This window comes from Coloeus monedula, assembly GCF_965178545.1.
Source record: "Coloeus monedula genome assembly, chromosome: 2".
NCBI lineage: Eukaryota > Metazoa > Chordata > Aves > Passeriformes > Corvidae > Coloeus > Coloeus monedula.
The window spans coordinates 116674486-116688208 of NC_138782.1; the positions used below are offsets into that span (position 1 = coordinate 116674486).

At 43.6% G+C, this 13723-nt stretch overlaps 1 protein-coding gene across 1 annotated transcript in view; it reads right to left on the reverse strand.

The window, feature by feature from the left end:
• Positions 1–13723, reverse strand: part of PKHD1 (PKHD1 ciliary IPT domain containing fibrocystin/polyductin) — a gene marked incomplete at its 3' end in the record, with an annotated part of 237744 nt that overhangs the window by 197137 nt on the left and 26884 nt on the right. Inside the window, exons 26-32 of the mRNA XM_082276787.1 lie at positions 12860–13138; positions 9478–9608; positions 8841–8976; positions 5415–5610; positions 3901–3968; positions 337–1950; positions 24–167 (exon numbers count right to left, since the gene is read on the reverse strand). Coding sequence (XP_082132913.1) covers positions 24–167; positions 337–1950; positions 3901–3968; positions 5415–5610; positions 8841–8976; positions 9478–9608; positions 12860–13138 — 2568 coding nt within the window. The remainder of the gene's footprint in view (positions 1–23; positions 168–336; positions 1951–3900; positions 3969–5414; positions 5611–8840; positions 8977–9477; positions 9609–12859; positions 13139–13723) is intronic.

Consider the following 13723-nt stretch of genomic DNA (forward strand, 5'->3'; position numbering starts at 1 on the left):
ACAGTTCTTGAGTTTTAACTGACCTCGTGGGCGTGGGGCAAGGCAGCTCAGCTCAGTCACTGTCATGTTGCCCAAGAGTTCACAGCTGGTGCCGCAAATTGTGACCAAAGTCTTCCCTGGGGAAAACCCAGTTCCATGCAAGTAAACTGGTCCTCCATTCAAGCCACCTTGGAAAAGGACAGGAAATAGGATTTAAGACAGAGCCTGACAGCCGGCTGCCAACAAATGTATTTTTTTCAATTCATAATTTTTGCTTTCATGACAAAAAAAAACCTGTCACTGCAATGCCTCACACAAAACCCTGTGGAGGAACTGCAGCAACCCTCCATGACTTACCCCAGTTGTGATGGGCAGCTGTCACTGTCAGACGAGAAGTGAACATCAGGTTGGAGGAAGCCCATCCTCTGGGAATATCCAAGCCCAGCACAGGGTATTCTCCCACAGGGAGCAGGGGAGCTGAGCACTGCAACATGGAGCGAGTGATGGTGATGTTTCTACAAGGAAAATCTCCCACAAATACTTGGATATTGTCAGTCTCCATGACTCGCGACACTGTCACAGTTAAAAGGAGGCCAGTGGCAACAAGTGAAAGGAAAGCTGGGGTAAATTCCTCACTGTAACTTATTGTTCCAAGGTAATAGGAGTGTCCATCTACTTTCAGACTGAGAGCCCTCGTGCCATTCCCCGGAGGCACCATGCACTGGATAAACACACAGGTGATGTTGTGAACGAGGCAAGGGCGATGGTCTATGAGGACTGAAGTCGTCCTCTTTCCTTTCAGAGCCAACCCTGCTAAGCTGAGCAGGCCTCCCCCACTGGTGCTGAAATTCCGTGGGTAAAACTGGTACACCCAAGGCAGGATGGTGAGAATGTGGGATGTCCCTCTGAAACAAGCACGGCCACTTTTCCTGCTGGATATGGAAATGTTGTGCTCCCCTGGGGCCAGGCAGGCTGTCTGGCACTTGATGATGGTCTCGTTCCAGAAAGTCACCTTGCAGACAGTGCTGTTATCCACATGTACCACGGGGCTGTCACCCTGCCAGGCCAGCCTCTGTCCTTTGATTGTCATGTAAGTGAATGTCCCATTGGTCTTCCAGGTCACCAGATGTACCAGGGGTGTCCAGTGCTCATGAAGGTGGAGTGTACAGTCCCCAAGGCACACACTGCAGACCCCATTGACAACCACTGTGACATTGAGAGCCTGAGATGCCTCAGCCAACCACTCATAGTGCAAAGGGTGGGCCCCTGGAAGGACAAGACAACTGATAGAGTCATTATCAGACTTCTGGATCTCACAGGAGTAATTACTCTCCAGGCTGACCTGTACCAAATTCTTCCTGGATGTCAAAGCAAAACCAGATATAGTGAGGTACATCCCACCACAGATTGATCCTTGTGATGGGAATATGGAGGTTATCTGTGGAGTTATTGTGAGGGCCTGCTGCCTTGCTGTCACTTGAGCATATCCCAGCTGCCTCTGGATGACCTGAATAGGGAAAGTCCCAGGTTCCAGGCTGTTCAGTGGCAAAGAGCACTGATAAGACATTTCAGACTGGTTGCCACGTTGAAACTCAAGTTGACATTCACTGTGTCCAAGTTTAGCCGCAGATCCAGTGATGTTTATCCCCTGGAAGCTCAAGAGCAGGCTGCCATCTATAACCTCTGTTTCAACAGCAGTAACGAGGGGAGTCAAAGCTCTTTGGTAGTTAAAGGTGGTGGTCCTATTTGCAAAGAGAGCATGATGAAGTGATCCACTGCTGATGGCTACATTTACTCTGACAGAGATGTCCCGTGAATCTTCATTTGACAAACCAGCAGCTGGCGGGGTCAGGCACCAAACTGTCTCTTCTGCCAGGTGAGTAACTGTACAGGTTTGATTGTCCATTGAAACAGAAACCAAGGCAGGATTTTGGCCAAAGCCCACGCCAGAGATTGTGAGCAGTGTTCCACCTAGGTGCAAAACAAAATAAGGCTTGAAGGGTATTATATGCAGGAAAGGAATTCATTACTATCTCTGAACCATCTCAAACCATGATCTTTAAGGTCCCTTCCAACCCAAACCGTTTATGATACAGCTGATAAGCATTATAGGATGAAGGAAAGAAAAAATAAAGTCCTTTTTTTGGACAAGACAGCTAGATAATAGCAGCCATATATCAGGATAATCCTACGTGGACAAGACATTAAGGTAACGAGTATCCAGGGACATTTGTGGAGTAAATGACAGTGGAAAGTCACCACAGAAATGAGAAAGCTACTGTGAAAGCACCCCTGAGAGTAAACAGAGGCTGAACCCTTCACTGAACGGGACTGTCCATACAGGTGGGTGGGGAAGTAGTTTGATCCTGCTGCCTACAGAGAAGCAGAATTTGATAGTGACTATTTGCAAACTCAGAGGCAGGGTGTCATATTTTGTGAAATTACAGAATGGTTTGGGTTGGAAGGGACTTCTAAGAACCATCTCCTTCCAACCCCTGCCACGGGTTCACTAAATGAGGTTGCTCCAAGCCCCATCCAGCCTGGTTTTGGACACTTCTAGGGATGGGGCAGCCACAGCTTCTCTGGGCAGCCTGTGCCAGGGCCTCCCCACCCTCACAGGGAAGAGCCCACCCAAAACCTCTGTCCATCTTCCTTTTGTTTACGGTACTGGTAGTCCCAGGGTCCCGCCTTGCTTCAACCTCTTTATCCATTAAGGTCATTGCCTTCCTTTTCCCATGATCTGGCTGAAAAATAAGTTAGTTTATGATGGAGTTCTTTTAAAGTGATCCCAAATCCTTAACCCAGATGCACACACACGTGTTAGAGACAACAAAAGACTAGAGGTTAAGGGAGAGGGACTGGTGCTTTTTGCTGCAGAGATTTTAATTTCGCTTAAGCCATTCATAAATCCACAACCAAAGAATTAATCAGTTCTTATTTAATTTTCAATTTACTCTGAAATATAAAAAGAAGGGTAAAAGTTTTATTATTTTTTGTTGTATGGCTTAATCTTCAAAACTGATAGGATTTGCTCTCCAAGCTACTCTCTCATCTTTCAAGGCTTGAGCACTTCACAAACTATTGAACTAATCACATACTACAAAGATGCTGAATTTTTGTGTCTTTAACTGTGTTGTGAGCCTGGAAGAGCAATCTGTGGAGGACCTGAGGTTGTAGCACAAGAATTTCCCTGTCTTCTATAAAAGCATATCTAAGGGCTCATGTAAAATTCACTACAGGGATTCAACTCTCCCCCACCACCAGCCAAATGACAAAATAAATTAACCACTCCAAATCTGTTTTTTAAGATTTAAAGTAAAACTTTTCTTTTTAATTCAGTGATGTTCTGCTCAGAAACACACTTAAATTATTTCCAGTGTCTAAAAGCTTAGAACGGGATTAATAAATATTTCCCTTTTGATTAAAATTAACATTGAAAAAGGGCTTTTTTATTTTGTCTTTTCAACATAACAATGAACATCCCTTTTGGGATCACTTGAAATTATTGTTTGCTTCAAACCACAATTGTACTCTGCTTTCCACCTAACTTTCACATGGAAAACCTTGAAAGATGGGGGCAAAATGACTGAAAGAAACAGCACAGATGAGCCAGGTGTGGGCATGCTTTGTTTTCCCGATAGGAACGTTCAAGAATACATGAGCAAACACTTGGGGAAATCAAATTCAAAACACAGGGAGACCTGAGCCAGCCAATCAGATGGAAGGATGCTCACTACAATCCCACATTTCCAGACCGCTGCTGTCTGCCAGTTGATGTCTGCATAATAAAGGGTCACAGATTCAAAACACCCTCATTTAAACTGATCTGAAATGGGATGCACTTTCCATTCCTGCAGGAAAACTGTGCCCTTGATCCCCTTGACCTCTATAAGTGGCTGCAGATGTACCAATGCTCTTTACCCAGAACGGAGCCACAACACGGCTCGACGCTGAACATCTCAGAGAGGTACTGGATTAACGGCTCAACCCTGCAAAACATAAGCAACACAGAAAGGATTTGGGGCAGTTAGGGGTATTCTTTTATTTTTCCTTCCTACTGCAGTGCTTTTCATTCTTACAACTCCTGGAAAGCCAAGCACCCACCTGGCACATTCCCTTTGTTTGATGTCACAGTGACAAGACCACCCAACACTCCAAATTTTTCCATGTGGTTTAGAATCACAGAATGATTTGGGTTGGAAGGGACATTAAAGGTCATCTCATTCCAACCGGCCTGCCATGGGCAGGGACACATTTGAGCTACATCTATCACAAACACTCTCTTATCAATTGGCAACTTGTGGGCCAAATTTAGTGCAAGAGAATTGCCTGTCAAAGGAAGCAAGGATACGGATTTTTTAGCAAGCAGATCCCACTGTAGCTATGCCCAATAAAAGAGCATCAAAAAGGCATCACAGCTGCTTCCTCTCCTCACACCCTCCCGCCACAGAATGGAGTAACTGGGACAAGTGGAAACCCAGACACAAGCTCCTGAAGCCCACCCAGATAAAGGTGCAGCTCTGTTTCTGTCCCATCTACATCTATTTTTTTCATCACTCTCCTTTCAAAAACATCTCCTTCCCTAAAAAGACATCTTAGAGAAGGGACCTTCCCAGTCCTGCAATCCAGCCCACCAGAGAGCAGAGTCCTCTCCTGGGATGACCCATCTCCTTCCAAGCTATCCCTGGAGATGAAGGATGGTGCTGCTAACAGACTCCAGTACCAGGTGGGATGAATCCCTCTGTGCCATCCCACCAACCACAATTTCCCTCCTTCTGAAGTTCATTAACACTACAAGCAGCTTAAGTTGGTTTGTGAGCAATAAAAACACCTAATTTCTCCCCAATATCGTCATTTCAGGATCACTCCTGGCAGCTGCCATGGCTGAGGAACAAAACTGTGTTGCTTGTGAATGCATTCCTATATCCCAATTTCAGGTCAGCTTTCCCCCACATTTTAATTCATTTATATTACATTTATCTAGGCATGAACTTGAAGTGTCACCTTAGGAGATGGAAATAGCATCATTTAAAAATTCTCCAAACAAAGCATTTTTGTATTGTTCAAACCAGCTTTTGTTTTTCTGATGAACAGTGTTTCTTTTCTTCTGCTGTTTTCCTACAGCAGGATTTATCTGCATTTGACCTGAATCTGTGAATACCTTTGATTGCCTGAATATGCATTTTTCATCAAATCAACTGTTTTTTCATAAAATGTTTCTCTCCTGCCTCCTACTGATCCAAGGGGAGTTAATTGACTAGCATTAGCAGTTTGCTGACTTGGGTTCCACAGATCAATAAATGCCTTGATAATTATTCATAATTTCATACTACACTGCAGAATTCACCGTTAGGTACGGAATTTGTGAAAAACTCAAACCTTCCTTTTCAGATTAACCCTAAAACACCAAATAGGATGGAAAGGAAAATACACACCTGTTTGAAGCGACAGCAATGCCACTGATGAGGACAGAGACATTGTACCACCCTGCAGGCAGGGCTGGAAGAGTCACATTAACACCACGGTCTGTCTGCGCCTGGATCTGTGGCCACGAGTCCCCAATTTGGACCTTGACATCTGAGCCCTGGTAGCTGGCAAACTGAGATATTCCAATGTGAAGCTCCTCACCTCCTGCAGAGAAAGGAGTGGAACTCTTTCAGTGTTTCTTGCAATGGTTATTTTAGCAGATGTGACTATTGCCTGAGGAAGAGCAGAGTCCCATTATGCCAGAATAGGCCCAGTCTTGTCCATCAGCCCAAACCCAAAATGTTGAAGGTTGCTGTGGCTCTGTATCCTACTCAATCTCTCCTGCATAAGGTCACCAGCTATCAGGGTTGTCTTGAGACATCAGCACAGTGAACTTGGTTATGGCCACCAATAGCCACTCTCAGCCACACTCAGGATAGAATTCAATTCCTTATTACCATAAGTGTGTGTCCTATAAATAGCTGAACTCAATAAAACCCAAATCCAGTTTCTTTAAAGCTCTGGAGCTGAGGGGTTCTGGGTTTTTCTGAATTGCTGATAAATAATCTAGAGCCTGCTTTTCAGCATTAAGGAGCCATGGAACTTTAACAGAAGCCTTCCACAGTAAAACAAAAATTTCCTTGGGTACTTTAAGTCAGACATGCTTGTCATGGTTTAACCCCAGATGACATCTCAGCCCCACAGAGCTACTCACTCCCTCCCCTGCAGTGGGATGGGGGAGAAAATCAAAAGAATAAAAGGGAGAAAACTCGTGGGTGGAGATAAAAACAGTTTAATGGGTAAAGCAAAAAGTATGTGTGCAAAGCAAAACAAGGACTTCGTTCTCTGCTTCCCATGGGTAGGCAGGTGTTCAGCCATCCCAGCAGGGCTCCATCACACGGAATGGTGACTTGGGAAAAAAAAATGCCATTGCTCAGAATGATTCCCTCTGCCTCCTTCCTCCCCCAGCTTTATAAACTGGTCTGGAATATCCCTTGGGTCAGTTGGGGTCACCTGTCCTGGCTGTGTCCCCTCCCAAATCCTTGTGCACTCCCAGCCCATTCACTGGTGGGGTGAGCAGCAGAAAAGGCCTCGACTCTGTGTAAGCCCTGCTCAGCAATAACAAAACATCCCTGTGTTATCCACAGCATTTTCAGCACAAACCTAAAACACAGCCCCACACAAATCACTGTGAAGTAAATTAATTCCATTCCAGACACAACCAGCCCAGCTCCAGCGTTTTATTTTCGGTGATCATGGTTCTCTCCCATTTAAGCTGTTGTGTTCAGATGATACAGGATCATCTTTCCTTTATTTGTGCACAGGGCAGTAACAGGAAAGGACAAAGCCAAGGGACTTCCATATCCGAAATTTCTTCTGAAACAGCTTAAAAAAATTAAGGTGGTATCCATCAGTTCAAATAAAGGCATTTTCACTGATAGCTCTATCTGCGGCCAGTGAAGAGAAAAGAGACTTTATGTCATTCATTCTACTGTAAGACACACAAAAGAGCTGTGGCAAATCCCACCACAGAACCAACTACTTCTCTTCAGTGAACATGCAAAGCATCTAAACAACGAGCACGGGGATATGTTTAGGAGGTGAATCTCATCCTCCTTTCTCCCTTGAAGAGATGAAGGAGAGAGGAAGAAGCTCCCAAGGAGCAGGAGAGTCTGTACCAAGCTCCCCTCAACTACCTGCTCCTCTAAGCAGGTCTTGGAGCTGGTACTTTTCAATTCTGCATTCACAAAGACTCAAATAAAGTTTGAAAGCCTCAGAAGTTGAATATGTTAATAACGTGAACTCTTTGGACTCTTGGTCAATTGTCAGCTTAATCCCAGATGCCTGGAAGGCATCAGTGTAATTTATTTATTCTTTTTATTATATAGAGGGAAAATTATATTAAAAGACGAAGCCGTGGAGGTTCTGGGTAGGAGATTGAACTCAGCCCCAGCACAGCTCATGAGACACTGTAACATTAAGGAATTCCTTGCACCTGGGCTGCCCGCGGCTACAAAAACCTCCCCTTGGCGCTGTGGTATCTGAATAATATTCAGATGATAAAGGACGTTTTCTCTTATTTATGCATTCTGGATTAATAGAAAATGACAAGGGCATTTGGGGAAAGGAATAGAAATGCTGGGAGTGCACAGAGAATTTTGGCACTGGCAGTCACCTAACCCTGCACATCCCTACCAAGTCCAACCAAACTTGGGGGAGCTTTAAGGCGTTTGCTGGAAAGGTTGCAAAAATAGAGAAAAAAGTCAGATTATTACATTCTTGGAGGAATGGGAGTAGGATAGGTAAGAAAACAGGAATATTTCTGCCTTCCTCCCATCTTCCTTCCTCTCTCTCTCAGATACCAAGAAATTGGTGTCTGTTTGCCACACAGAAATGTACTAAACCTTCTTTCTAAAAAACTTGTTTAAAAGTGAACATCATTCACCATTTATGCTTTCTATTCCCTACACCCAACCAAAATCCTGGGGGCAAAAATGAGGGAAATGTGAAAGAAAACAAACAAACAACCTCAAATAGAAACTTTCAAAAGACAGGAATGCCAAACACTCCATGACATCTAATTAGGATTTTGTCCCCACAGATTCTGTGAGGTCTATGCTCATATTCTAACGTAACACACTGCAAGGTCACAATGGAAGGAGCAGTTTGGCTTGGAAATGGGAACTAGTAAAAGAAATGTTGCCCATCCCCTGCTTTCAGCAACACAAAATGCACATGATGCTCTTTATGGTCAACACTTGGATCCTGGAGAAGGACACTCTCCAGAGCTCATTTCTCTTCTCATGGGTGAATCTATTACTAAGAAATACAGTAATGGAATACCCTGAGTTGGAAGGGACCCACCAGGATCATCAAAGTTCAACTCCTGACCCTGCACAGGACAGTCCCTAGAGTCCCACCATGTGTCTGAGAGTGTTATCCAAACACTTCTTGAGCTCTGGCAGCCTTGGGGCTCTGTCCATTCCCTGGGGAGCCTGTTCAGTGCCCAACCACCCTCTGGGGAAAAAACCTTTTCCTGATATGTAGCTTAAACCGTGTATCCCATCACTGAATGAATGGTTGGGATAATTTCAGAGCAGAGTTAGACAAACATGACACAAAAGCATGACTATACTGAACCTGACATGCTGTGGACATCATCCATACCAGCCTAGGGCAAGCAACTCATTACCTCATGTATGCAAGAGAAAAGCCAATAAAAAAACAACCAGGACTGACCAGGACTAGCAGGAAATATAGGAACTAAAATTTAAAAGAGGACAAAATAAGTGTCAGATCACACTTTATAGACCTAAATTCCCTCTGCCCCACCATTATCAGCAATAACAACCCTTCTCCAGAAGATGTCCAATACACATCTGCAGCCTTTTCACCTGCTATGCCACTTCTGTTCCTGCTCAGGGATACAACTGCAGGGTTTAAGGAAGGATCATATTGGAACAAGTTGGTTACTGTTGTTGACTGGTACCCAGAAATCAGTGTTATGTGGACAGCATAATCTTCTGTCCCCTAGGAAGAAAGAAAATGTCAGGGTTAAGAATGAACCAATTAAAAAAAAAAGTTATTTCCGGTATTCCTACATCTCCTATATTAAGTCAGGCACATGGCACTGATGAAACTTTCATATACAGCAGACACTACTTAAATGTCTACATTTATGTTGACTTTGAAAGAGCAGCTATGGAGATTTAGAAACCTTAAAACAATCCCAGACTATGCAGGTTTTGATTTGCTATATCCATACTTGTAAATTAAGCTAGTAAATAAAATCCCAGACTATGCAGCTTTTAATTTGTAATATCCTTACTAAATTAAGGAGCTTGCTTTTTTCACTGGTTTTCATAAATCAGCTATTAAACTATTTTTAATTAAGCTGGTCTAATCTGTAGAGTCCACAGTAAATTGTCCCACAGCCAAGACCTGGCTGATGGGCTACCCTTTGCCCTTCCAGGAAAACATAGGAAGGCACATTGGCTTCTGACTGCTCCCCAAAAAAATGTGGTTTCTTACCCGAGAAGGAACTTTACATTCAATTCTTGTTGCATTTCTGTCCTCCTCCAAAATTGGGCAAGGCTGGGATCCAAACAACACTGAATTTACCCCTTCCAGATTGGTCCCCCTGAGAGTCACTCTCAGTCCTCCTAAAAAAAACAATTATTCCATGATATTCAATATGTAGGATATTTTAATATGCAAAGGATTCTTTGTTTATAGATGACTAAAAAGGCAGTAGAGTCTGTCAGCTGATCTGATGATGATCTGTTCCACCTTGCTGTGCCTGGTTTCCTGTCTTGCACCAGAGATCCTTCTTGCCTATTATTTGAATTCTCCTCCACGATACAGGACAACTGGGTTTGTTTCTCGGTTTATTTTTTAATGACATACTTATTTAAACCAGCAAGCCCTGGCCTGTGATTTCCCCCTTAGACAGATCCCCAGCCCGAGAATGAAACAAGGAAGGAAGGAAGAAGCCCTAAGAATGGAAAATGAGCTTAACGCAGCAGGTGCTCTCACAGTTCAAAGAGCTGCCAAGCTCCCTGCTGTCAGAAAAGCCTGTAGCATGTGTCTAGGAAGTTTGGGATAGAAAGGGGGCTTGGCAGGGCTCGAGACGGGGAGTTGTGAGGGAAGTCACTGAGGGATTCATTCCATGGGGCACTGAGCAAGCTCAGCTCTCCTTCGTGCCAGACTGAGCCTCTTCAACACCATGCAGGATCATGCCCAACACAAGCCAGACTTGTGCTTGATCTTTCTTCAGCATCCAATCCCAAGGTAAAGAGCCAAGGTGCCCCTTTGCTTTTCCAAGCAACTAGAAGACTCAGGGGTATTTCAAAGAGAGACTGGAAAGACAACAGGAGTGGGCATTAATGGCAATTCTAAGCTGGAGTTTGTGCTTTGATGCAATTCAGAGAAACTTTAAAAAAAAAAAGGAAACGTTACTTGAAACTTAGAGCTTTTTCTCTAGTTCTCAGCCCTGCAGAGTTTTAGGATTATGGCTGAACAGACTGCTCAGACAGGTACTAATTAATGCAGTGTATTAATTAATGCAGTAATTAATGCAGGAGAATTATTTGTATTTATTAGCATGGCTATATTGTAAACCTACTGAGCTTTTATCCCTCTTTTCACATGTGATGCAAGCAACCTTCTGTGTTAAGGTAATCATATATTCATGGCAAAATCCCTTGTACACTTTCCTAAAATTACCTTTTCCTGCTAATTCTTTAAACCACCAGAGAATTACAGAAGTTTCATCTTGATTTCCTCTGGCTGGCAGTAAATCCAAGCCAACAAGAGCAATCAGATACATTAACAGCAAGGTCCTGCTCTTCACTGGAACATGGGAGTATCTTTAGAAAGGCATTCCATGCTTCTAGAGTTAGGTCATGGGGATTCCCCAGCATGGCACCACTGAGACCAGGGATATTTTGACAAGAGGGAGCTGAAGCAGCAAAGTACAAGGTGCTTCTTGCCTTCCCATCCTCTAACATTAAATTTGCAGAGTCAGAAAGAGCAAGAAATGAAAACTGAATCCGCTTGTCTAATGAGAGAGCTGTCAGATAAGGAGCTTCAGATTTAGAGTTCAGAATCCACGAGTGTTGTGTAAAGACTGATGCTCTTAAGTTTTGATATCTACATTATATCTATATGCAGTGAAATACTGCCTGTGTGCACTTTACGATGAGATTGAAGAGAGGTATTTGAAATGGGAGAAATTAAAAACACAGATGGAAGCTGTAATTCTTTCCAATTATAAGCGTTCCAGGCACATGTAACGTAAGATAGCATTATGTTTGCTTTCTTTTTAATGAGTGACAGATCACTGTAATTGGTAGGAGTGGATTTGCCAGCAAAGGAAAGAAGAATCAAGGCCCAAGCATTAAAACTTGCCATTGATGGATTGTTTTTAGAGTTTTTTAGATTCATTTGGGTTGTCCATTAATTAAAAGTGATTCTTAACCTTAGTGTACTATATGATCTAGTCATTAGGGAAAAAAATGGTAGTAAAAGAGTTAAAATAATTTTCTTCCCATGCACCAAAAAAAAAAAGAAAACAACCCAAAAAAATCAACACCAGAAAAAAAATATAAACAACCCCCCTCCCCCCAAAAAACAAACAAACAAACAAACAAAAAGAAAACCACAAACAAATCCAAACCCGAAGAATAAGGCAGCCATAACTTCTAGCTTAGGAACCCTGTGTTATTCCAAGTCCATCCCATGCTCATCATCCATGGAGAGGTTTACAGGCCATCATTCCTTTTCTCTGGCTGATCCAAGGTGGCCAAGCATGGCACAATCAGATCTCCAAGCCACATGTCTGAGCTGCAGCAAGGCCAGTACTGCTCTCAGTGGTGTTCATTACCATGATCTCAAAAATGAAAGGAGGAGATTCCCAGAAAAATAACTGGGTGACCTTTGCTTTTGTCAGAGTAGACCCAGGCCATGCTGTTTCTGGTGCATTCCTTGCTGCTTGAAAACAAGGGATAATCTGAGACTGTTTCTCACTGCACAGTCCAGGTGTATCAAGAGTGTTTGCCACATTTCTCATTGGGTTGACAAGATTCACCCCTCTTGAAAATAAAAAACCCAACCAAAAAAAAGAATTCTTTCCAGCTCTTGTCTTCAGGTATGGAATTTATCACTCTTTATTTCCTCTGCTGTTTCAAGGAGAGGAGGCATAATGGGAATGGAAGGAGATTCAGTTTAGCTTTACCTTCTCTAAGTTTCTTAGCCTTGTGCCTAAACACAGGCAAGTCTTCCATTTTATTCCTCAGAATATGAATTTACTTCAGTGGGACTGGGATTAACCAGAGTTCAGCCATTTCACAGTTATAGAATCATGGATCATTTAGTTTGAAAAAACCCTCCAAGATCATTAAGTCCAGCCAGTAACCCATCACTGCCAGGCCCACCACTAATCCACGTCCCCAGGTGCCACATCTACACATCTTTCAAATCCCTCTAGGGATGGTGATTCCACCAATGCCCTGTGCAACCTGTTCCAGTGATTGGCAACCATTCCACTGAACAAATTTTCCCTAATACCCACTCTAATTAGGCCAGATTAATTCAAATACTGCAAATCTACATGTGAAATGGGTATGGGAGGATGAGTATGAAACACTAATGATTTGCTGAAATGAATATATGTGCACTTGAAATACAATTCCCAAACAAAACTACTTGGGAAACTGGTTGCCTGCACAGAGAGCCAAGGGAAGTCTGTCAGTCTTTAAGAAATTTTTGACTGTGTTTTGGGTCACACACAATGTGTCCAGACATAAAATGTCTTCTTCAGGTGAAAATTTTGGTAGTGAGAGTACGGAAGAACCAGAACACGCCATGACAAGGAAGAAGCAGGAAGCAGCTCCCTTGGAGGGCCCACACCTACCAATCTCTGAAGTCGAAGGAGGTTCAACAGCTCCCAGGACTGGCTCCACTGCCAGGAAGATCCCTTGTCCTGTGGTGCCATTGAGAGCGAAGCCGTGAGGTGTCACCAGCAGTGTCACCAGGTAGATCCCGACCGGCAACCTCGGCACCTGGCAAACCACTTCTGTTTGATTCAGAGTTGTGATGAGGCAGCTCCTGTTGTTCACCTCCACCTGCAGGGCCGGCTTCTCCTCGCCAAAGCCAGCTCCTCTGATAACCACTGTGGCCTGGGACCCTTCACCTGAAGGAATATAATCATCAAGGTGCCTCATGAATTTTGGCATATCAATGCCCAGAATTTAATTTCAGCCAACAGTTAAAAGTTTTTACCAGCTTCATCAGGATATCCTAAAAACTACACCACTGGTGATTTCTCGTTGTCCCACGTAACAGCAATTCCTGCCTGTCCTTGTCCAGCTGTTAGATGTTTCCTTAAATTTTTATTAAAAATAGCTTGAGCCAAGAGATGCCTTTTGCTTTGGGCACCAAACCTGCCATTGTTTCTCTCCCCTTTATGCCTCTCCCATAGAATCACAGAGTAGATAAGGTTGGAAAAAACCTCTGAGATCACCTCTGTGCTCACCCCTAAACCATGTCCCCAAATACCACATCCACGAGCCTTCTGAACCCTTCCAGGGATGGTGACTCCACAGTGCCCTGGGCAGCCTGTTCCGGAGACTGACAACCCACTCAGTGAGGAAATTTTTCCTAACATCTGTTCTAAACCTCTCCTGATGCACATTAAGGCCATTTCCTATCATCCTATTTCTTGTTCCCTGGGAGAAGAGACCAAGCCCCACGTGGCTACACCCTCCTGTCAGGGACT